Genomic DNA, 22,560 nt, shown 5'->3' with positions numbered 1-22,560 from the left:
GTCCTGTTGGTGAGATAGTTTTCAAATCAGTTTAGTGTCTGCTCTGACAAACCCACTTCTACAAGTCACTGTTTTAAGAGAACATGATTAACAGTGTCAAATGCTTTAGAGAGATCTGTAAAAAGAGCAGCACAGTGTTGTTTATTATCAATTGCACTCATAAAATCGTTAAAAACTTTAAGGGCAGCTGCTGTTGTACTTTGCATTTTTCTAAAACCTGATTGATATTCAGATAAAACATTTTTAAGATTTATAAAATCCTTAATTTGCTCACTAATAAAGGATTTCAAAGTCTTAGCTAAAACTGGCAATTTGGAGATTGGCCTGTAATTATTTAAAACAGTAGGGTCACCACCCTTGTGGAGGGGGAAACACAGGCAGATTTCCAAACCTGTGGAATAACATTTGTGACAAGTGAGAGATTAAAAATATGAGTAAGGGGAAGGGCAATAAAATCCACAGATAGTTTTATCATCACTACAAACTGTAGTGATGCATAAGAAAAATAAGATCAATTTTCTGGCCACATAAAGTAAAAGAAACCCTTATATGATGACCTTTAACCTTCACCACTCTGAGCACGTCTGCAACACTGTGCCTGCACTCCATCCCATGAAGCCTGCAGGCAGAAGGTCCCAGCATGGTGCTGCCTTTCTGACTTGGCTTGGAAAGGGAAAATAATGATAGCAGGGTTCATCATGATGATCTGAAATAACACATACGAAGCTGAGACGATGTTCCTCATCACGATAAACACAATCTTTTAACCCATCTGACCTCCGCTTCAAGTCACAAGCAGACATGTAGACTCAGCATGACTGAATACCCATAATCCTTCACTCTGTGTAGTCTGAGAGGTGCAAACTGACATTACAGCAGGACTGTGAATGTGTCATAAATGGTGCGTGTGCACCACCTCATTAAAACAGGCAAATCTGTTTTTTGTGCAGACTTTTTTATTTTTAATTGAACCAAGGATAAACAGGAACTTCTTTTTCCAGCACCAACTGGGAATTTTAAAGCAGTGTGTAACAACTCATATAACACAATGAAGGTGCTGACACATGTGAAAGGTTCTCAGCAAACCAGAAGCTCATCAAATATCTGTGAAGCAGAACATGTCTGTGTGCTGTTCGAAGGTTCTGCGGTCAGTGATGTGAAACCACAGCAGACCTCTGAGAAAAAGCTGCTGTGGAAGGTCTGCTACCCTTCACTCGGGCGTCACGGTTAAACTAAAGTGTGGCCACTGTTTCTGAGCCACAGCAGGGCCCTACGGCTGTTTGTTCTGGTGCTTTTTCAAATGCTTCATTCCTCATTAAGTCAACGAAAAGTCATCACAGAGAAAAATTTTAATGACGTTACAATAAATCAATTATAATAAATCTTTAAATAAATCTTTTTTTTTAAACAGTGCATGCATGTTGAGGAAAAATACAGACATAAATACAGACACATATATTCATACACTACAATCATTATAGTAAAGATGTCACACAGTATTGTCGTCCCTTTGCACCCCCCACAGCATGCTGAAGGAGCTAAGTGTTTGCTGCCACCCAGCAGGGCTGTGATTTATGTAAAACACAGTACTGCAGCATTTCCCCATAGCAAGAATCAAACGAGTGCAGCCAGACCATCCAGACCAGTAACTCTGACGGTCCTCAGACAACAGTGAGAGTTCTGCTTGAGTTCAGCCAAAGAAAGGATCCAACCGAGAATGAGGGATGAATGAGTCCATTGTCTGTTTGGTCCACAGAGAGAGCAGATTAGGAAGACTGGAGTGTCTGCATGTGTAGAAGGTTGTTGGTGAATGCCTGCAGGACAAAGAGCACAGAGGCAAGTGAGGGGGGGGGGGCTGCTGGGAAGAATGAACAAGACGCAGGACGGAAAAAAGTGCAATCCAACATAACTTCCATACCTCTATTTAGCCTCGTCTGCGACTAAAGCACGAGTAGCATTAACGTTGACGCTGAGGATGAAAATTCCCCTGGATTTCTCTATGCAGATGTATTTCTGGGGTTTGCCCTTAGTTCTCACGTTGTAAAATGCTTCGTGTCCATCCTTCTCAAACAAGCTAGCCTCTGGGAAACCGTCCACTTGATCCAACGGAACCAGCTGTGAACACATGAAATGCAGCATTCAGCGGATGCAGGAGGGTAAAAAGTATTTGAGACTGCATTTTTCTATCTGAACTTTACCTTCAGGGAGGATTCAGTGGCCTGCAGGATGTATTTTGTCGTCACGCTGTTGTCGGTTTTACTGAATGTGAAAGTGATCGAGTTGTCCTGGTGATACGTAACATTTGCTGTATGACCAACTGAGGAAAGAAACAAAAATGTTTAGTTTGTTTCTCTAATGTTACCACACTAAATAAACCAGAATTATAAAATGTGTGAATCACATGAAGCCCGACACTCAAACTGTATCTGTTCAAATCGACTCATTATGAGGAGCTACGGTGCATTTATAAAGTTACACGTGAAAACAGTGTTTCCTGTTTTGGGTTTGTCACTTATATCTCATTTTCAAAATAATTTGAATTATTTGGCTCTACAATTCTTACCAGTTTGTTCACCTTGTCGGTCAACAGCACACAGTCTCGGTCCGTCTTCAAAATGCATGACTTGTGGATACTTCCCATCTATAGTCTTCAGAACACGAGAACTCATCCTGTCGTCTCCGGGGCGTTCTGGCATGAGGAGGAGAACAGTTAAACCTTCAATTAGCAGCACTTAATAATACACATGAATTTCTAGAAAGAACCAGATTCTCATTCAGTGTTAGCAGCCTGTTCCATCAGCATGAACCCACTGACTGCAGCCTCTGAAACAACTCTGCTGAGTGGAGGAGAGTTTAAGTGGCTCAGTGCAGTCTGAGCATCCTGAGGTGGAACGTTTCTCAAATCATTTAAACGGTGGCACAGCTTCGAATGTTTATTAAAAAATAAACCAGCTAGCTTGAGACTCATCTCTGTGATTACTGATTCATTCATGTTTGAGATTGAAATCTGAGAATAAAAGGTTTTTAAAAAGCAAAAAAAAAAAATATATATATATATATATATATATATATATATATATATATATATATATATATATATATATATATATAAAACTCTAACCAGGAGGACCTTTTCAGCATGATGATCACTTTTAGTTTTGCAAAACGGTCTAATATGGTTCACTTGTATTAATATTAAATTGTGTATTAGTCAAGTCAAGTCAAGTTTATTTATAAAGCACATTTAAAACAATGACGTTGACCAAAGTGCTGTACAAGATCTGTAACCCCAAGGACTATACTAAATAAAAATAAAAATATATAAATAAATTACTATTATTCTAAATATTTTTTGTAATAAATGTTTAATGTCATATACCCTGAGCTGCAAGCTGAGGAGCTGCATTAACAGATTTGAGCTTTAATTCATCATTAAGTTAAACTCCTCTAATCAGCAGCTCAGTTATTCCAGGTAAACTTTGTCTGTCCTAAAACTACAGCTGCAGAATGCAATGCGAGCCGCGCGCTGTTTGTAAACCACTTATTGCGTATATTATTGCAGTTATTACAGGACATAGACATCAAAGCACCTGGGACTTACCGGCAGCGGCTGAGCAGCAGTGTTGTTTGCGCCTTGCAGTCGGTCAGTTTGCGGTGCACGCAGAGCGGGACAGGAGGCTTAAATCGGAGGCAGCCGTCGCTATGTCACTCCCCGAGGGTGTGACGTAGACGGTGTGTCGCACAGGATGTCACAGAAACTGACGTCATTTGAGATGTGACTGCATGTGTTAGGCAAATGAAATTAAACAGGTTTCATTGTGAAAAATATAAGATTTATTTATCTGTATTCGAAGAAATACTGAAAGAAATTCAGAAGGATTTAATAACGGATTTCAAAAGGCTTCCAAAATGTTCCGTATGACAGACACCGGTCTCCGCTCAGACACCCGCAGCGTCCTGCGTCTGTTCCTCCAGGTGGAGCATGTTTACTGAATTTCCTCAAAGACGCACCCTGTTTGACTCGGTTCCAGTATTTTCAATACGCAAAATGTATTTTCATTTCTTTTTTTTTTTACACATTTTGTTAACATTTATGATCATTTCAGCGACAACTGGCTGTCATTAGACCGCGAAATGAAGTCCATTTTGGGGGGCAGACCCTGTATTGTAATTTTGTATTATTTTATTATCATTGTTATTTTATAATTAAAAAGGAGTCCGTTCACCTCTGAGTCACAGAAAGTAAACAAATGGCAGTGCAGTAAAAATCATCAGCTCTCTGAGGATAACTAACCAGCTGTTTGTGTGTTTGTTTGTGTTTATCAGCTTTAATGCAGTGGGTAATTTTCTGATTTAAATGTGTCCTCACTGTAACATTAAATAAATTCAAAATGAACACAAAAAGCGTCCTTGCTGCTGTTTTCCCTGTTTCCGTGTTATTCTTTATATATATATATATATATATATATATATATATATATATATATATATATATATATATATATATATATATATATTCGCTTTTCTCGGACTCGTTTCGCGGGGATTTGCGAGACTCGTTCTTCACATGCGTAGTACGTGTTGTACAGTAATGTATATATTTGGTGTATAAGTGTGTGGGGAGGGTTTATAAAAACTTAAAATAGTGTATAACTACTAAAATAATGTATAAGTATTAAAATAAATATAGCGTCTCTACTTCGCGGATTTTCACTTGTCGCGGGTGGTCCTGGAACGTAACACCCGCGATAAGTGAGGGATTACTGTATAGCTATCTCTCTCTCTCTCTCTCTCTCTCTCTCTCTCTCTATATATATATATATATATATATATATATATATATATATATATATATATATATATATATATATATATATATATATATATATATATATATATATATATATATATATATATATATATGTGTGTGTGTGTGTATAAAAGCCGTATGATTCCCTGTGATTTCACCAAAACAATCACACCTACCTGTTTGACCGTTTCAAAGCATCTAAAATATCGAAAACAGGAGCAGCAGGCAGAACTGAGAGAAGCCCTCCCTCTAGTGGCCACGATGCCACAGAGCTGCGCGCTCTGGGATGCGCTGATTGATGAGTCAGCACCTCATCCATCTTCATTGTGAGTTTCATGAGCTCACATCAGGGATGACTGTGTGCAGTGTTACAGATTCAGAGTTTTCCATGTAGTTTTTAATATTTATGGTGAACACAAACATATGATCTTTTCCCATTAAAACACAGAAGTACACCTTTAATAAAACAGCATGTACATAAACACAGGTGATAACTCAGGTGCTGGGTGATGATGTAACCAGTATTTTAAAGGTATCAGTTTAGCCCTGTCGCCTCACTGACCCGGCCCTGCCTGTGTCGAGCGGGCATGCTCTTCCAGAAGCTTGTGTCCTTGAAAATATGATGTGACGTCATTCTTTACTCGTGTAAATTAATGAATGTTATTTTGTTTTGCAGTGTTGTGCAAAAGTCTTGAGCTACCCCTCATTTTGTTGTAATTTACCAGGAAACTGGGAAATTAGAGTGACTGAAACATGTGCAAACATACATGAAATCAGAGTTTGTAGAATTCAAACGAGCTTAAAGGTCGATGTCTGCTGTGACCGCCTTTATTCTGAACTCTCTGAAGCAGCTTCCTTCAGGAGCAGTTCTCCAGGCTTCCAGAAGGACCTTCAAAGCCCTTCTTTAGATGTTTCTGCCTTCTGTTCTGTGTCAGGATGATCTCACACTGCTTCAGTGATGCTGAGGGTCTGAGGAGGCCGATCCATGATTGATGGTGTTCCACTCTGTGTTGTTCTATCCAGGGATGTTTATACGGCACTGCCAGTGTGTTTGGGATCATTGTCAGGCTGAAAATGAGCAGTTGCTAATCAGATGCTTTCCACATGGTGTTACATGGTGGATGAAAATCTAACAGTACTTCTCTGCATTCATAACTCCATCAAGTTTGACTGGATCTCCAGCACCAATGGCTGAATGCAGAGGCTCCATCACATTCACAGATGGCTGCAGACGCTCACTGTTGGACCTCTCGCCTCACCTCCTCCATGCATTGATGGAAATTTGAACCACATGTTCCACGTTTGGATTCATTGCTCCATAAGACCTGTTATTGATTTTCCATCCAGCCCTTGTGTAATTTGGCACATCTCAGAGTTTCTTAACCCTATTATGCATTCCTGGGGTAATTCTGTACCCCAAGTCCCAATTTTTTAAAATAATATTATTGGAGTAAATGTTATCGAGCAATCCTTTTAGGAGTTTGTTCCTTGGTCCTTACTGGTCCTTTTTTTATGCATTGCCCTCATCAATCAATAGCCACTTATTAACTTATTCATTTCAAATGCGAAATTTACAGTTTTATGGACCTGGGGTAATTCTGTACCCCAGGGTTTCCATCATTGCCAAAAGGTGTCTCTTTTTGATGCAGCACTGCTACCTCTCTATATAGGTAGGATATATAGATATATATATAGATATATATATACATAGATAGGACTAGAATACTTGAATCAAATCCTATATACATCCAGCTGCAACTGTAAAAGATCTGGGAGAATAAGTAGGGGTAAGACATACAAAACGTGTCAGCACATCTGACATGACTAGAAATACAGAACATTGACCTTGGACTTGAGGAGGTTATTGTACAGTGAACACAGAAAAAAGTGATTTGTTGTAATAAAAAATATTTTGAAAAGGTTTCATATCAGACAAATTTAGATGAAATTAGCTAGTCTTTCTATACATATATCTGGATATTTTTGCTCCCAAGTCTTATCAGCTACCTGGTATTGTGTAACTTCATTTTAGGTATGTTCATCCAGAATGAGGTTGCTAATGATAAATGTTTTGCAGAATATTCCAATTCAGTTTAAGTGCATTCAGTGTTTGCTTGGTGGTTAAATGCATGCAGTGTTCATTTATTGGTTGAAATAAAGTTCATTTTATGGTTATATCTATGCTTTCTTTGATTAAATCCATGGGGTACAGATTAACCCCAGGTCACTAAAAACGTAAGCAAAAAAGTGCATGCATATAAGGGTTAAGAATGGCTTCTTGTCTTTCCACTGAGAAGTGTTATGATGACCTGCAGCAAACACTGTGGTTGCTTGGGTACCTTTGTGCTTGACTGAGTCAGCATTGAGTGAGTAACAACCAAACAAAAGCATTCCTCTGAAGATGTTCAGGTACTGTATGAAAAATCAGCCAAAAATCTGAACACCTTCATCCTTCCGCTGATATCGTCACAGTGTCGACACACGAGCGCTGAAGTTCACACTTCAGAGTTTTATCTGGTGACCAACTGTGCACACACTGAAACAGCTGATCGCTTTCATGCAGTAAGAATTAGCATAAATATTAATCTTTGTACAACCAGTATAAACAGGAGCGAGCAGTGAGTGTGATCATAGGGAACAAAGAGCATGTGCCTTTCATCCAAATATTTTAAATAACCTCATACACAAAGTTTCTTTATGCCACACTAAACAAGGGTTCTAATTTTTCCAGTCAAATCTGCATATTTTTAAGAGCATTAAATAAAAAAATCAGTCACAATTAATAGACTTAAATATTTTTGATGGTTGAGAGACTGCTGACAGGATTACGGCCTGTGAAATAAACAAAATAAAAATAAATTTAGATTTTGGCTTTGACAGCTGGCTGTGCAGACTGTGTGTGACTCTCTGATTCATCGACCTGTGAGCTGCATGTTAGAGACATGCTCTAAAATTCAGGATTATATGAAAATAACTGAACTGGAATGAAGAGGTTCACTGAGTATTAATCACTCAGGAAAACAAATGAGCTACACACACTGTCCTGTATCATTAGATGTGATATAGATTTAATATGCTTAGGAAAAAGAGCTGCTTCGATACTCTGAGCAGCATATTAATATTAACTAACTCGACATCTCAGTCTTTTTCTCTTGGCAACCTTTGTTAAAAGATATCAAATGTTTTGGGGTCAAATTGAAATAAAGGCGGATTTGTAGACGTGAGGTCAGAGGTCAAATGTAGAATCCACATACTGTACATCATTCCCTGTAAGCTGCCAATACAAACAGCAGCATTACGATCACTTTGACCTTCACATCTATTGACCGTGAAGGAGAGTCAGAGGTCAGCTGTGTCAGAGGTCAGCTGTGTCGTCTTTATAATTTCTAAATGTTGACTTTACTCAGGACACTCGTAAGAATCACAGTTTCCAAGTTTTAAGGCTTTTGGTCAATTTTCAACCAATAAATCACAAAGGTGACCTTAATAATCTGACCTCTGACCTCTGCACCGCCACAAATTTTCATCAGAATTCATTCAAAACTTTATGAACTGTCGTGTTTCCAGACGGAATACACACACACACACACACACACACACACACACACACACACACACACACACACACACACACACACACACCACTAGAAACGACCTCCATGAAGGAGGAACTACAATAACACAATTAGCAGCACAAGCATTTTATGAGCATATTCACTATTTTGTGTGGATCACCAATAATCACTAATCAATCGGTGTGTTTGTTAAACTACGATGACACTTCTATTAAAGCAAACACTGGAGAGTAATTATCTTGTTTATCATTATCAAATATTTATCGTCCTCATAAAATATCTCACATTCGTAAAAGTGTTGTTTTTTTATCTCACAACATAAACAGGCGCTCTGAGCACGCTCAGCATTTTATGAGAGGGGGGGCACACCTGTACAGGTCACCTGCCTGTCGCAGGGCTAACACAGAGAGACACACACCTGTGGACACTTTAGAATCACCAGGTAACCCACTGACTGCCTGTCTGTGGACTGTGGGAGGAGCCCACTCGGGGAGAACACAAACACAGACGGTGGATTTGAATGCAGGACGTTCTCGCTGTGAGGCGGCAGCGCTAACCGCTGCACCACCGCGCTCAGACAGACGGGAGCAAAGAGCGGAAATTTAAAGAAATAATAAATTATTTGGAGTACTGTATACATTAATGGATTAATAGCTCATTTAGAAATATTTATTGTTATTGTCCATTAAAACATCAAATAATTAATTTATTAATATTTAAATATACAGAAGTAAATGAAGTAATTTATAAATAATTTTACTAATACATATTTTATTGTACAATTATTAATTCATGAAATGCATTTTTCCAGTCTTGGTGATGAGGATGGGATTTCTCAGGTTATTTCTTTTCTGCTTTCATATTGATCCAGACTAAACGAGTCTGAACGAGCACGTACCGCCCAGAAAATCATTGAAACAAGTGCCGAGAGCTGAGACAGAGGCACCGCTGAAATCTCAAGCAGCTGCAATTTCTGATTGTTTTTAAGGACAAATGATTTAAGAAATCTGAAATGATTGCTTGGCAGACGCAGGTCAGCAGCACAGTTATAAGCGACGACTGACTGAACCAATCGGCTCTCTGAACGCTGCCAGGAAGTAACACAAAACCGCAAACAGAAGCCGGCCCAAATGAAGTATCACCCAAAATAAAATGTCCAGTTTATGAAAAACAAACATGAGGAAATATTGCAACAATAAAATGTAATGATAAATCAGCTTAATTAAAAACAAAGAAGTTGGTGCTGTCTAATGCAGACTGAAAAGCTGTTTTTCTTGGCAGGGATAAAAAAAAAAAATGATACTAATCAAATGTCTGTGTATGAAAAGCAGGGAGACCTGGACTGGTATCAGCCTCCTCCCTGAGCTTCAGACCACAAAGAGGACCATGAGGACTTTGTGGCCCAACTCTGCTCTTTTCAGCAACTGAGACAAAGACTGATTGAAAGTGGGAACAAACCATTGACACCAAAACCACGCTGTGCAGCAACTTCAGCACCACGGAGATGAAACTTTTGCACAGTCTCTGCCTGTGTGGAACAGGAAAACGAGGCAGACGCGAGCTATTTAAACTGCCTGTTGGAAACACACATCGCGGCACGATGTGCTGCTTTTTGGGATCTTTCGGCCTGCTGCAGTTGGTCAGACAGGTTCTGTTTCAGAGATTTATTGATTCAGCTGCTCTGATAGTAATCAGGCCGGGCGCGGCAGCGAGCCTGAACTCAGATTTGCAGAAAGGTGGATAATCAGAATGAAACGGTGCGTGGTGACACATGCCAGACAGCAGTTGTGTACAGGGTTGCTGTGCTTCACAAGAGCGTCCTTTTGTTTGCTAAACAAACTCAGCATCATCACAGGCTGATGGCATAAACTGGAATGTAGATAAATATAATCAAAGGGTGAAAGACTGAGTCATATAGATTCACAACACTCGATACTGACAGTTTCTCCACTAACATGCTGCTGCAGCTCCAGTTTACAGCTGGCAGACATCCAGGAACAACAAGCTGAGAAACAAACTGCAGATAAAAGTACAGCTGTTAAACTGCTCATTAACACAAATGTCTAATCAGCCAATCACATAGTAGCAGCACAGGTAAGGAAACCTGCTCAGGTTCAAATTGAGCACAAGAATGGTGAAGAAAAGCCATTTATGTCACTGAAAATGTGGCATCAGACAGATTGGTCTGGGTATTTCAGAAACTGCTCATGTGCTGGGACTTCCCCACTGAACCATCTAAAGGAACAGTATGAAAAAGCAGCAGGCCGGTGAGACACAGGTTCTCCAGGAGAAAACGCTCTGCTGATGCCAGAGAGCAGCCAGGCTGCTCAAATACCTGCTCGTTACAACTGAGACACGCAGAGGAGCATCTCTGATCACACGTGCTGAACCTTGAAGCAGATGAGCTACTGCCGCAGAAGAGCACACCAGACACCACTCCTGTCAGCTAACAGGACGCTGAGGCTACAATGCTCACCCAAACTGCACAATACGAGGAAAATGCTGCCTGGTGTGGAGTCCTGATTTCTGCTGCAGCATTCAGATGATAGAGAAACTGCTCCCAAACTGCCCCGCCCACCTCTCCCTCCAAAACTATACATGCAACATATACACCAACACATTTATAGGCTTTAAAAGGCAAATATTTATTATGAATGAATGAATGAATGAATGAAGTTTTATTGCCATGTGGGTGAACAAGTTCACACATTGGAAATTGCAGTTACAGAACACCATCCAAATACACAAACACAACACACATAGGGGGATATGTGTCCTCGGGTCATGCAGCCGACTTGCAGCGCTACCTTTGGCAGGAGGAGAAAACAACACATCATGGGGAAGTTAGGTTAAAAAAAAAGTCATCTGGTACAGTGCTCAAAAAGAGCACTATACCAGGGTCCAAAAAAACCACCTTAGCAAAGCAATTGCACATGTAAAGCAAGGACAGCGGCGGTAGGTGAGGTCAGGGCAGGAGGGGATGCAGAAGGAGACGAGAGGTGGGGGCATTGTGGAGCCAGATGCCAGGTCCTAGCCAAAACAGTTTGCTGATAGTGGTGGAATTTCATCAGCGGCCGTGATACACCAGACCCAGCTTCACAAATCACAACGCGGAGTGGGGGGGAGAGCAGCCGCACACAGTGCCCTGGAGAGAGATATGGTTGCCAACCCAAGGCCGGCAGGGGAGCCGAATTCCTGATAACAGAAGTTGTTTTGGAACAGGCTGCTTGTTTTTCCAACAGCCTTCAGTCTTACTGGGAAACCATTCGAAAATCCAATATTCCAAATTAGTTGATTGCCGTCCTCACTGTGCAGAACCGAACTATATCTCCTGATCTAACCCCTCTCACCTGCGAGCTCGCTAATCTTGCGGCTCAGGTCCACCAGGCTTTGAGTCTGAGTTTGTACGGCTCTGCTCAGCCCTTCCACCTGGATCGGCAGCCTCTGCAGATGTCGAACCGCCGTCCAGATTTTCTTAATTTGCCAGTAAAGCAGGTATCCACCGAGCCCAAACAGAGAAGATACTGCTACCAAAAAGCCGAATATGTAGGCGTCTTCCACGTCTTCCACTCCAAGGGCCGAGAAGCACACAGGTCTCCACGAGCTCCAAGAGTCGATGACGTATCCAACCGGGTCTGTTCCACTGGGACACCCAGGCTCCCCTGTCCCGGATCTCATAGTGGAAAAAATTCGATCAATGATGGAGAATGCCCAGTTTGCCAGATCCATGGTTCAATCTTGTTCTTATTTGGACAGTGTGTAAAAAGACGCTCTCACAGCAAGCAGCAAGCGGAGAGATGGGGAGGGCAGGGAGAGAGAGATAGTGCGACCGTCTCCGACAAGAGCAGGAAGAGAAGAATACATTAATATGTACATCGCATTCTTTGGAGAAATGAAATAACACCAAGAGCAGAAGGACAAACTCGATGTCTTCTCCATGAGGAGCTGAACACAGGTCAGAAAAAAGCTAAAAACATCAGTTCATTGTCTCAGGCAAAGATACAGAGTGACAAGGACACACAGCACGAGGTGGTAACAAAAAGATACATCAGGAAAACGTGTACTTAGGAAGTGAACAGTGTGATGCATGTATGAACAGGATAATATGAATGAGAGCAAACAAATAAGCACTAATAAGGAAGTATCAAATTCCCCACTGTAAAAAAAGGACAAGTTCCCAGAACATCAGGATAAATATTTACAAGGAGACGAGTTTCAGTGCTGAGAGGAAATGAACCAATGAGACTAATCAGTGTCATCGCAGACGAGCTGGACAAACACTTTGTCTTTAAGAGCTTCGTTCTCTCTGTAAATGTACACCGGTGGGCTACTGTTGGACGGGCTGGGCTCTCCACCCGTCTGCTCCTCGCTTCTTTCCTTCTCGTCCTCACGGAGCAGGTCATTGTACGACTTCACGCACAGGTCGTGGTCCTGAAGGGGCGTGGGGTATCGGAGCGAAGCTCTCTCGATTCGCACTGACCGCCTGACTGGCGTGAAGAAGCGAACCTCGTGGCCGTTGACCTTTACCGATTCTCTCCGCTGACTTGGCGGGCCACTGCACGAAGATAAACTGTAATTAATTATAACCTCACAGGAAAAACGTCCTGTCGTACAAACTGAGAAAATAACCCTGCACAGAGTTTTCACTTTGTTTGTTTCCACTTATAATTAAACAAAAATGATGTTTCAAACATGCAGGAAACGGGAAAAAGAAAAAACACAAAGGCAGCATGCGCCCGCATGACGCACACTAACGTTCAGGGAAAGCTTGTTTGTTTGTTTAACACGTGTACTGTTGTGTATCACCAGGTGTGGCAACACTTTTGCTGAACACAAAAATGCTCTGGCTCTATTTCTGGGGAGTGAGAGCGTTTTGCCCTTTTTTGGTAGCTGCTGTTGTCGATCTCTGGTCGCCACCTGCAGGTGTGGCAGAGCGCTTTCTGTGATGTGTCACGAGCTTTGTGACGCTGAGCAACGGCGTCAGGGATCGGCAACGCTCAGCGTGGCCATTTTCAGCTCACACAAGGCGCGTACCTCTGTACAGTATGGTGTCCGCAGGGAAATACGCAAACAGATACAGCTGTGGTACACAACACCATCATCATCATCATCAAATGAGAGAAAACTGGGATATTTCTGCCTGCTGCTCTGATTTATGCCTTCCTAACCTTTCTGTGGAAAACTACCATGTTTGGTAGATGAAGAGTGCAGGAGACACATTTCAGACTGGAGTCAAAACAAAGTGGACGATAAAAAGTAAACCTGCAGAACAGCAAATCTAATACTATGTCAGCTGTTCATGTCAGTGAATTAGTGTGCTGGAGTTCAACATGTAAAAGTGTGTTTATGCTGGGAATTAGAAATGAACTCTGTGTGTGTGTGTGTGTGTGTGTTAGCTCTAGCTGTGCAGGACAATCAACACGTCCACAGCGGCCTGTACGGGTCGAGATAACGAAGGCGCTCACATTGGACCTGATCAATGACGCCGCAGAGAAAGAGAGCTTTAAGATGATCCGAAGGATTTACAGCAACTACAGTGAAACCATAAAAAGTGATAAAACCTTCACAGCTAATTACTTTGTACTTCTTTGAAGAAATAAAGTCATACGCCCTCAGAATAAACTGTATGTGTTCTGTTACACAGCTGTCAGATCCTGTGAGAACAAATAAACCAACAGGTTACAACTTCAGTACTTGATGTTTTTGTCACACCTTCATCGTCTGTATTGATTCTCGGGTCTAAGGTTAATGAGACACACACACACACACACACACACACACACCAGTGGTTCAGGAAGCGGAGCAGGTCGGCCCCCAACGGATCGGTGATGTGATCCTGGATCCTCTGGGCCTCACAGAAGACTCTGCAGTTTTGAGTCAGCCCTCATTTCTTTATATTTTGCTAGAAAAATGGGAAGTGCAGGGATAAACATACATGGAAATACCGCGTATAAGGGAAGAGTAGAGTTTGCACAATTCTAGCAAGACTGAAAGTCAATATTTGCTGTGACCACCTTTATTCTTGAATACAGCCTGAAGTCTCAGTCAGCTTTTTTCCCCATTCTTTCAGTAGTCTTCACGAATAGTTCTGCAGGCTGAAATAACGTCAACGTCCAGAGTAAAACTTTACAAGAACTTCAGAAAGCCCGGAGAACTACTGCTCGAGACCACTTTAAAAATATATATAAAAAAGCCTGGCTTCTTGGAAGCAAAATTTAAAGAAATGAGGGCTGGCTCAAGACTGTTGCACAGTACTGTACAACACACACACACACACACACACACACACACACACACACACACACACACACACACACACACACACACACACACATAACTTTGGACACATCTGAAATTTCTCTTTATGTTCTTTGTATCCTGATACTGAAATTTGCCCCATTATGTATAATTATTAATTATGATGTGCTTTTTTTTGGTGTATTTCACTGTTATCATGAGAAGTGGATGGTGTGTAACCTCAGTGAGTTACCAACAGATGGACCTGAACTGAGCGAATGCATCACTTTTTCCAGCGATGAATCACAAACATATTTCATGGCTGAGGATGAAACATACCCGGGGGTTGCTGTGATCTTGTATTTGACCACAGACGAGCCTCCTCTCTCACCATAGATGAGCGCTCTGACGGGTTTTGGGGTCATCGTTGGGTCGCTGCCACATTCTGGACCGTTTTCTGGAATAGGGTCGAGCTCTTTATCCTTTTCTTCAGATGCTGACAACATGAAAAAAAGAGTTTTAAAAGGAAATTAATGGGAAAATGATCCTGCAAGAATAAACACTTTTTTTGTTTATCTGCATCTTCTGGTAAAGTTCAGTAATTTCATTTCACAGGCGACGGTGAGGAGCCTTTTTTGCAAAAATGTAACTATAGAAATTTACCTACTTTTTAACAAATCTTCAGCCCGTCCTGTGATCAGTGTGAATGAAGGCCAAAGGCCCAAATATCAGACTATATTAAAAAGATTTCTACACAGATTCACAGTATTAACAGGTTATGACAGGACTGATTGGCGTACAGTACGCGTGAAAAGAATTCCTTAAATATTGTCTCATTTTTATGGAGGTGGCATTTAGAGGCTTTTGCCTCTAAGTCTTCATATTTTTTCCTCCTCACTAGGCCAGTCTTGATTTCAGTAACATTTGGGCCGGATGGAAAGCTCTGGCGGGCGGATGTGGCCCGCGGGCCGCCAGTTGATGTTCACTGCTTTACAAGGAGCACATACAGCTGCTGAAAGTGTTCAAAGTCAATACTAGAGGCTGTTTGTGATACTGAATCATGCTATATTACCTAAATATGACAGAGGGTTAATCTGCAAATGTTCAGGTACAGCTGGGAATGGAAGCCTTCATGAAGAAGTTCCAGGTTTTCCTCAAGGGAAAAACACGATGACATGATGACCCTGAGGAGAGGCTGTGTGAACTGAGCCAAAGCAGTTCAGAGCTTTTTTACCCACGGCTCTGGATACCACACCACTGCCTCCGGCTGCTTATCATCCATTTCATAAATGGCTGCCTCATTAAATGTCCATATTTGGGTAATATTCATGTATTTATTTTCATTTAAAAGAAAGAGAAAGTTTAGAAGTTCGATTTTTGTATCTATATATTACATGCAATGGTTTTACTTTCTGCCCGACATCAGATCCAGTTAGTCGGCATGTTTCCCAGGAATAAAATGAGTCCTGATCTGAGGACGCGGTGTTCCCACAGAAAGGAAGCTGAGCTACCTTCGATTTCGTCCTTTTTCTTCAGAATGTCAAACACGACGGTCCGCAGCTCATCCAGAGGCTACAATAAAAAAAGAGTCACAGGAAAACAAAACGTTTATTACTGGCCAGCTTTCCCCCTGTTACAGTCCACACCCACACTCAGCTCCACAGAGCCGAGCTGCGCTTCTTTCTGCGTGTTACCATCAAACTGCAGCAGTGTCTGTGTGGCACAGTTTATTGTTGGACTAATTCAAAATGAACAGTGAAATTACCAAGACAAACAAAGCTTTAACAGATGGCGATTAATACTGCGTTCCAGATGTAGTCATAATTTCATCTGGAATTCCCCGAGCCCAGAAAGTTGGAGCAGCCCCACCGACCCCACGTTAACCATCCAAGATGAACACAAACAGCTGTGACAGTGTAAAACCCACTGCTGTATTTATGAACGAGCTCTGAGCCGGCTCCGTCCACGACCCTGCTGCACAACAAAGTAACTCATTGTGCTGCTTTTGAGGAGAAACACAAGCATCACCATCGGCTCATTAATAAGTCAAAAGTTTTTCTTTCCCGATTACTTGATCACTCAATGGAACAATCAACAGAATACACAGTTACTAAAATAACCAGTACTGCAGGCCTATACTGGTATTTCAGTAACAGTGTCCTCTGAGTTAAGGTTTCCTGTGCTGTATTTGACCTCTACTATAAATATGCCCCCCCATTCTGTTCATGTGGATGTGCGACCATCAGGTTTTGTTTAGCTGTGAAAAAGCTTCATGAGGAATGACAAAGACTGAACACTGGTTAGGATAAACTAACCACATTACAGGCATTAACTCTGAGTTATGCTGTAAACATACAGCATTAAACTTCTGTGGAAAACAGCACTGTGGCCTTACCTCCAGCACCATGCCGACAGCCTCTTCAAACATGGGCAGGACATCCAGGTTTCCTTCTTGCTCCATCAGGCGGGCTCGACAGATCCAGTATTTGGAAAACTTCTGGGAAACCACGGGCAGCCGGGAGAGAACCTCCTTTACCTGCTCCGGGGGGCAACCCTGCAGTGGTGCGACAGGCACTGAAGTAAGAGGCACAATACTCCAATCAAGGAGTCTGTGTTACGGTCTGTAGTCATCACTATATGAAGTAAGCATGCTTTCATACTAGCTTTACACCATGATTTAAGTGGTGTGAGAAAAAGTTAAAATTAAGCAGCGTTTGATCTCTTCAGTGCCCTGTTCTCATTATTTACACTATTTCAGTTTTCATGGGAACGAGTGAGTGCAACAGCATGAATGAAGACAGTGAGTAAAGGTGCACTTTTAATTATCACTATCCCTCCTTTTTTAACAGGTAAAAGCACACCTGCTTTCAAACAAGGTGAGACAAACTAGCTCTTCCCAAGTACAACTCTCTTATTTGAAACTGAGTACTTCAAGGATGTTCTCTGTGTTTACTTCATAACTTCATGTTTCATTTGAAAGGTGACAGTGGAGAAGATTAAATCCAGTGCAAACCTCTCTGAGTAACTTGATGCAGTCAGCCAGAGATCTGTCTACAGTGCAGATCAGGGAGTCGGCCTCATCTTCCTCATTCATGGAGGCCCAGAAAGGCTGGGGCATGGAGACGGTGTGCCTGGTCTGAGGTTTCGCTTCCATTGGAGGACGTTTGTAGGAAATACCCTTGGCCTCCCGCCATTCCTGCAGTTTCTTCCTTGAGGTCAAAATGAGATGACTAATTAAGGAGTAATTGCCAACAAATTACAGATTATAATACTTCCTAAAGGCCTGAAATGTTAAAAATCCTTCTTTAATATACACCATACTGCCAAAAGTATTTGTTCATCTGCATTCACAAACATATGAACCTGAGTAACATCCCATTCTTAATCCATAACACCCCCCCGCCCACACACACACACTCCGCCAAACTTTACACTTGGCACAGTGCAGTCAGACAAGTACCGTTCCCCTGGCAACCACCAAACCCAGACTCCTCCATCTGATTGGCAGATGGAGAAGTGTGATTCATCCCTCCAGAGAACACGTCTCCACTGCTCTAGAGTCCAGTGGCGGCGTGCTTTACACCACTGCATCAACACTTTGACCCTCAGCATCCACTGACCCCAGTCTGGGATTTTACGTGGCCTACCACTTTGTTATAATCCCACTAACAGCTGACTGTGGAATATTTAGCAGTGACTGGACTTGTTGCACAGGTATCATCCTATCAGGGTACCACGCTGGGATTCACTGAGCTCCTGAGAGCGACCCATTCTTTCACTGATGTTTGTAGAAACTACAGTAGAAAATACAGCTGGCTCATTTATGACCTCTCTCTGTCACTCAAAGGTTAATAATGTACCTAATAATTCATGATAAACTTAAAGATCCGCTGCTCATTTCTGAGCCTGAGTATGCTGACTGAGATATGAGGCAGTGACGATTCATCAGTTATCCATGGAAATGAAGCTTGGATCGTCTACAGCGACAAACTATGAGCTACAAAGTGAAATATAAAAATCACTTTTCATATATGGACATGCTAAATAAAGCCAATAAATAGTAATGTTGAAAAGTTATCCTGCCCTAAAGGCATCTTTTGGTATTCATCATTATAAAAAGGTGTGAGGTAACTGGGGCCAAAGACAAACTTCACCCACTGTGGAGTTATAACAATGTAACAGTGTCAGGTCACAGTTTCATAGTACACTGTTACCTGTACTGTGGTACTTACATTCTTTCCACCTGGGCAGCAGTCGGTTTCTTTCCCCCAGTCTGAGGAATGACCCTGACCTGGACTTTAGGTGTCTTCGTGTCTGTGGCTTTGCCTGTGAGGCTGACGGTCCTGGCAGGCGGCGGCACCATCTGTGACACCAGCGCAGCGCTCCTACTTTTTACACCAGCTTTGGGCGGAGGAGCCTTTGAAGAACAATTTTTCGTCTTTCCAGCTGTCTCTTTAGTTATCTTGGTTTTCTTTCCCATCTCAGTCACAGCAGGCTGCATGAGCCCCCCCACTGGTCGAGAGGCGCACCTGTTTGTCGGCCTCGAGGACGTTTGGAAGGCAGCTTTGAGCGGCCGGCCGTTCTCGCGCCCTTTAGTTTCAGTTCCCGTCTTTGTGGACCCGTTTGCAGGCTGACCTGCTGATTTATTAGCTGTTCCTCTCCCCGCTGGCCTTAAAGATGCAGCCGTGCTCTTCAAAGACGTGGACGCTGATTTCAGTCCACTTGATAAGTGACTCTTAGAAGATATTTGAGAACAAGTCCCCAAAGCTGGTTTAGAGCTAAGCTTGCTTTGACCCTGAGCTTTATTCCTAGCTCTCGCAGCTGAAGGAACACCCATGCCAGACCTCTGGGAAACAGAGACTGATGATGTAGTGCTGGACCGCACCTTCTTAGCAGCTTGAGTGGTGGTGGTGGTGCTGGCTGCAGTGACGGAGGTGTGTGGTAAATTTGGCTTTGTGGCTCTCGGCTGGATCACTGCAGGAGTCAGTCCCGTTTTTGTTTTGACGAGGGGGCCGAGACTGATCCTGGCGTCGACCATCATCATTGATGAGGCAGAACTGGGGTCAAAGGTGACCTTGCTGTTGGATTTGACTCTGGCGGTATGAGCTGTGTTTAAAGGGGCTCTGCCTGAAGTCTGAATTCTGGTGTTTGCCTGCTTTGCGACCGGGATGGCTGCACTCAGATGGGACTTGAAGGATGCATCATCATATGTTCTGGTGAGCAAAGGGTTCCGGTTGGGTTTCGGCAGAGCTGGACGAGTGTTGTTCTGCAGTCCTGTAGGTTTGCTGCCGTTTCCTTTGTTTCTGACACCGAATGCTTTTTTGGGGGGGTCTTGTCCGGATCGAGCAGTCACACTTGGACCTTTTGAGATATTCGGCCTGAATCTGTCAGCTGGAGCTTTGTTTTCTTTCCCTGTAACAACCTGTGGAGCAAAACTCTGAATGAAAAACAGGGAAACATGCAGCCAACAAACTGTTTTAGATTGCTTTGCTTAAAAATTCACTTTTCCCAGGAGTAACACTTCATGCACTCAAACATGTGCTGTACCTTTTGTGCAGATGTCACAGGCTTCGTACTCAGACAGTCTCCACCAAGATTTGACCTAAGGAGTGAAATTTAGTTACTTCATTTGTCAAGAAGTTACAAATTCTGAATTAAGGACTGAAACTATTATACAAATCTCTCTATTTTTGTCTTGTACCTTGGTATCCATGTCAAGCTGCTAAAGCAGGCTAGTTTTATCTAAACTAATGAAAGAGTGTTCAGGTAACGAGTGAGCTAAGCAGCAGTCATTCATGATCCAACCATGGTTAGGTAATCAAGTCTGAGGTAAGACTTCATTTTCCCCTGTTTTAAAGTGAGAACCTGATACAACAACTGACAGCAGAGTCAGAGCAAATCAAATCCATCAACCCACCAGACCGCCTCAGAATCAGCTGATTTCTTATTTTCTGTACATTTTATATATAACTTTAGTAAAAAAAATACGAATTCATTCAATAAAACTCTATCAATCAAAGTTAAATATGCAGAGTAATGTAATTATAATAAATTTAACCTTTAAACAAAAAAAAAGCTAAAAAAGCATTTAAAAAATGTTTTTGGGGAAAAAGACATCTGCGCACAGACCTCGGATAAAGGTGAAAACTGGGATCAAAAGTGAAAGCTGATAAAATAACCTGTTAAATGAAGAAATAAAGTGTGTTGCTGTATCAGCTAACACACATGTGTTTCTCTGGCTGGACAGCTGCTCTGAACCTTGGAGCCCAAACAAAGTCGGTCTCCCTCATCCCAGAGGCTTCTTCACCTCTAACAGGTAATAAACCCCTAGTGGGGGCTGTCACCTGTGGAGGTGGTGCTGAGGATTGTTACTGATCATGTGACCAGGCTACAATGAGCCTGAGAACCTACACAGACCCATTTTTAGTTTCTTTTTACTGCTTTAATTATTCATGCTTTTAAAATATCATTAAAACACTGTTTTAGTAAATATTATAAATTTTAAATATATCATATCCCCCCCCCAGCCCCACTTAAAGGGCCTGTCGTAGTATGAGGGCTACATTTATACTAAAAGTATGGTAAAAATAAAATCATCTGATTCTGACGGGGTCATCCTGGATAAAACATTTTTTCTTCACGTGCAGAGTTTCATTCTTACCTCACAGTGGGCATCTTCAGCTTTCCTTTTGCTGCCAGGTATTCCATCAGCTTCTGCTTCCGCATCTCTGAGACAGAGAAACATTCAGGAATTAATGATTTTTCACTACGCTCAGACGTGAACTCCAAATTAAAGACAGGGCGTGTTAACATAGGCACAAGATCTCTAATAGGGTGGCACAGTGGTGCTTAGAACAAGAAGGTCCCTGGTTCAAATCCTGGCTGGAGTTTGCATGTTTGACCCAATCCAGAGTAGCTGGAGAGCATCTTTGTCCTCCCAAAGACATGCATGTCCACACAAACAGGGAGAGAACAAGCTCAAGGTCCCAGCCAGGATTTGAACCAGGACCTTCTTGTCCTTTGGACGGTGCTAACCACCACTGAATTAATATGGATAATTATAAATAACTGCTTTTTTAATTATACAGAAGTGAGGACAATTTAATGGTGTTTAATGGTTATGGTTATATAATGAATTCCAAGAGCTCAAGAATTTTCTCTTTTAATAATTAAATCATTGTCGTTATTATGTTTTCATGTCTCGTGTAAAACAGGACACGATACTCTGTGACAATAATGTTTTTTCTCATAAGAAAAAAAAACCTGTATCTGTTAAACAGGTATTTATTATGACGGAGTTTTTGGTTTGCCCGAAACCAAGAACGGACCGAAACATGAGTGTAGATGATGTGACTGTAAGGTTAAGTAATTATGAACAGCCTCCTGCACCTCAGTCGGCTGTCTGAACAGTCATGATTCAGCATATGTCATTATTCTCTGGAAACAACGAGGAGCTAAATATGAGGTATTTTATTCTGTTACTGCCGTGAGGTGTCTCACAAACCTGTAAAACCACGGCACTCTCCGTAAACACAACACAAACGTCTGCGTGTACTCGAAGCTAACAGTTAGCGATGACGTCTTGCTAACTGATAGTTAGCTTTAATGCAGCTTATTAAGCTCGCTAACCTTTTCTGGAAAGCGCTGGCTCGGATTCCGCTTCCTCCATTTCTAACAGAAATCCGTTTCTTCTTTTATGCTCTTAAAAATCACTTGTAGAAACGCGTAAGTATGAAACACGTTAAACGACAACTGAGCTCGCGCACGCAGTTTCGAATTTGCCGGGAGTTAACGCCTCCCTTCTCTGATTGGACGATTTCAAATTTCGGGCAAAAACGACACACTTCCGCAAAACTCCTGCGCTGATTGGAGCAGCAAGAGAGAAAACCAAAAAAAGAGAGGCAGGCGCCCTCTTGTGGAAAAGTATGTGAACTTTTT

At 42.0% G+C, this 22,560-nt stretch overlaps 1 protein-coding gene and 1 long non-coding RNA gene across 2 annotated transcripts; both read right to left on the bottom strand.

The window, feature by feature from the left end:
- Positions 1 to 990: 990 nt before the first annotated feature.
- LOC115786177 (uncharacterized) lies at positions 991 to 3,707 on the bottom strand. Its single transcript, XR_004020401.1, has 5 exons — positions 3,602 to 3,707; positions 2,564 to 2,689; positions 2,199 to 2,317; positions 1,919 to 2,115; positions 991 to 1,814 (listed from the first exon to the last, which is right to left on the bottom strand). It is a non-coding gene; the product is annotated as an uncharacterized LOC115786177 (long non-coding RNA).
- Positions 3,708 to 12,249: 8,542 nt separating this feature from the next.
- ckap2l (cytoskeleton associated protein 2-like) lies at positions 12,250 to 22,400 on the bottom strand. Its single transcript, XM_030737946.1, has 9 exons — positions 22,252 to 22,400; positions 21,284 to 21,350; positions 20,170 to 20,224; positions 18,855 to 20,044; positions 17,636 to 17,831; positions 17,018 to 17,176; positions 16,134 to 16,194; positions 14,962 to 15,118; positions 12,250 to 12,940 (listed from the first exon to the last, which is right to left on the bottom strand). Exons 1-9 carry the CDS (start codon positions 22,289 to 22,291, stop codon positions 12,631 to 12,633), a joined length of 2,235 nt encoding a protein of 744 aa, XP_030593806.1. The 5' UTR covers positions 22,292 to 22,400; the 3' UTR covers positions 12,250 to 12,630.
- Positions 22,401 to 22,560: the final 160 nt, after the last annotated feature.

This window comes from Archocentrus centrarchus, chromosome 9, assembly GCF_007364275.1.
Source record: "Archocentrus centrarchus isolate MPI-CPG fArcCen1 chromosome 9, fArcCen1, whole genome shotgun sequence".
Classification (NCBI taxonomy): domain Eukaryota; kingdom Metazoa; phylum Chordata; class Actinopteri; order Cichliformes; family Cichlidae; genus Archocentrus; species Archocentrus centrarchus.
The sequence above is the reverse complement of the archived record's forward strand: the minus strand, read 5'-3'. Positions and strand labels throughout refer to the sequence as shown.

What these genes read in the sequence shown, in the direction of transcription:
- ckap2l (XM_030737946.1), bottom strand. Translation starts at nt 22,291, where the DNA reads ATGGAGGAAGCGGAATCCGAGCCAGCGCTTTCCAGAAAAG. An exon ending in CTGAAGATGCCCACTGTGAG is followed by an intron (nt 20,225 to 21,283) that starts GTAAGAATGAAA and finishes TTCACTCCTTAG; the next exon opens with GTCAAATCTTGGTGGAGACT. An exon ending in AAGATCACAGCAACCCCCGG is followed by an intron (nt 12,941 to 14,961) that starts GTATGTTTCATC and finishes ATCTTCGTGCAG; the next exon opens with TGGCCCGCCAAGTCAGCGGA.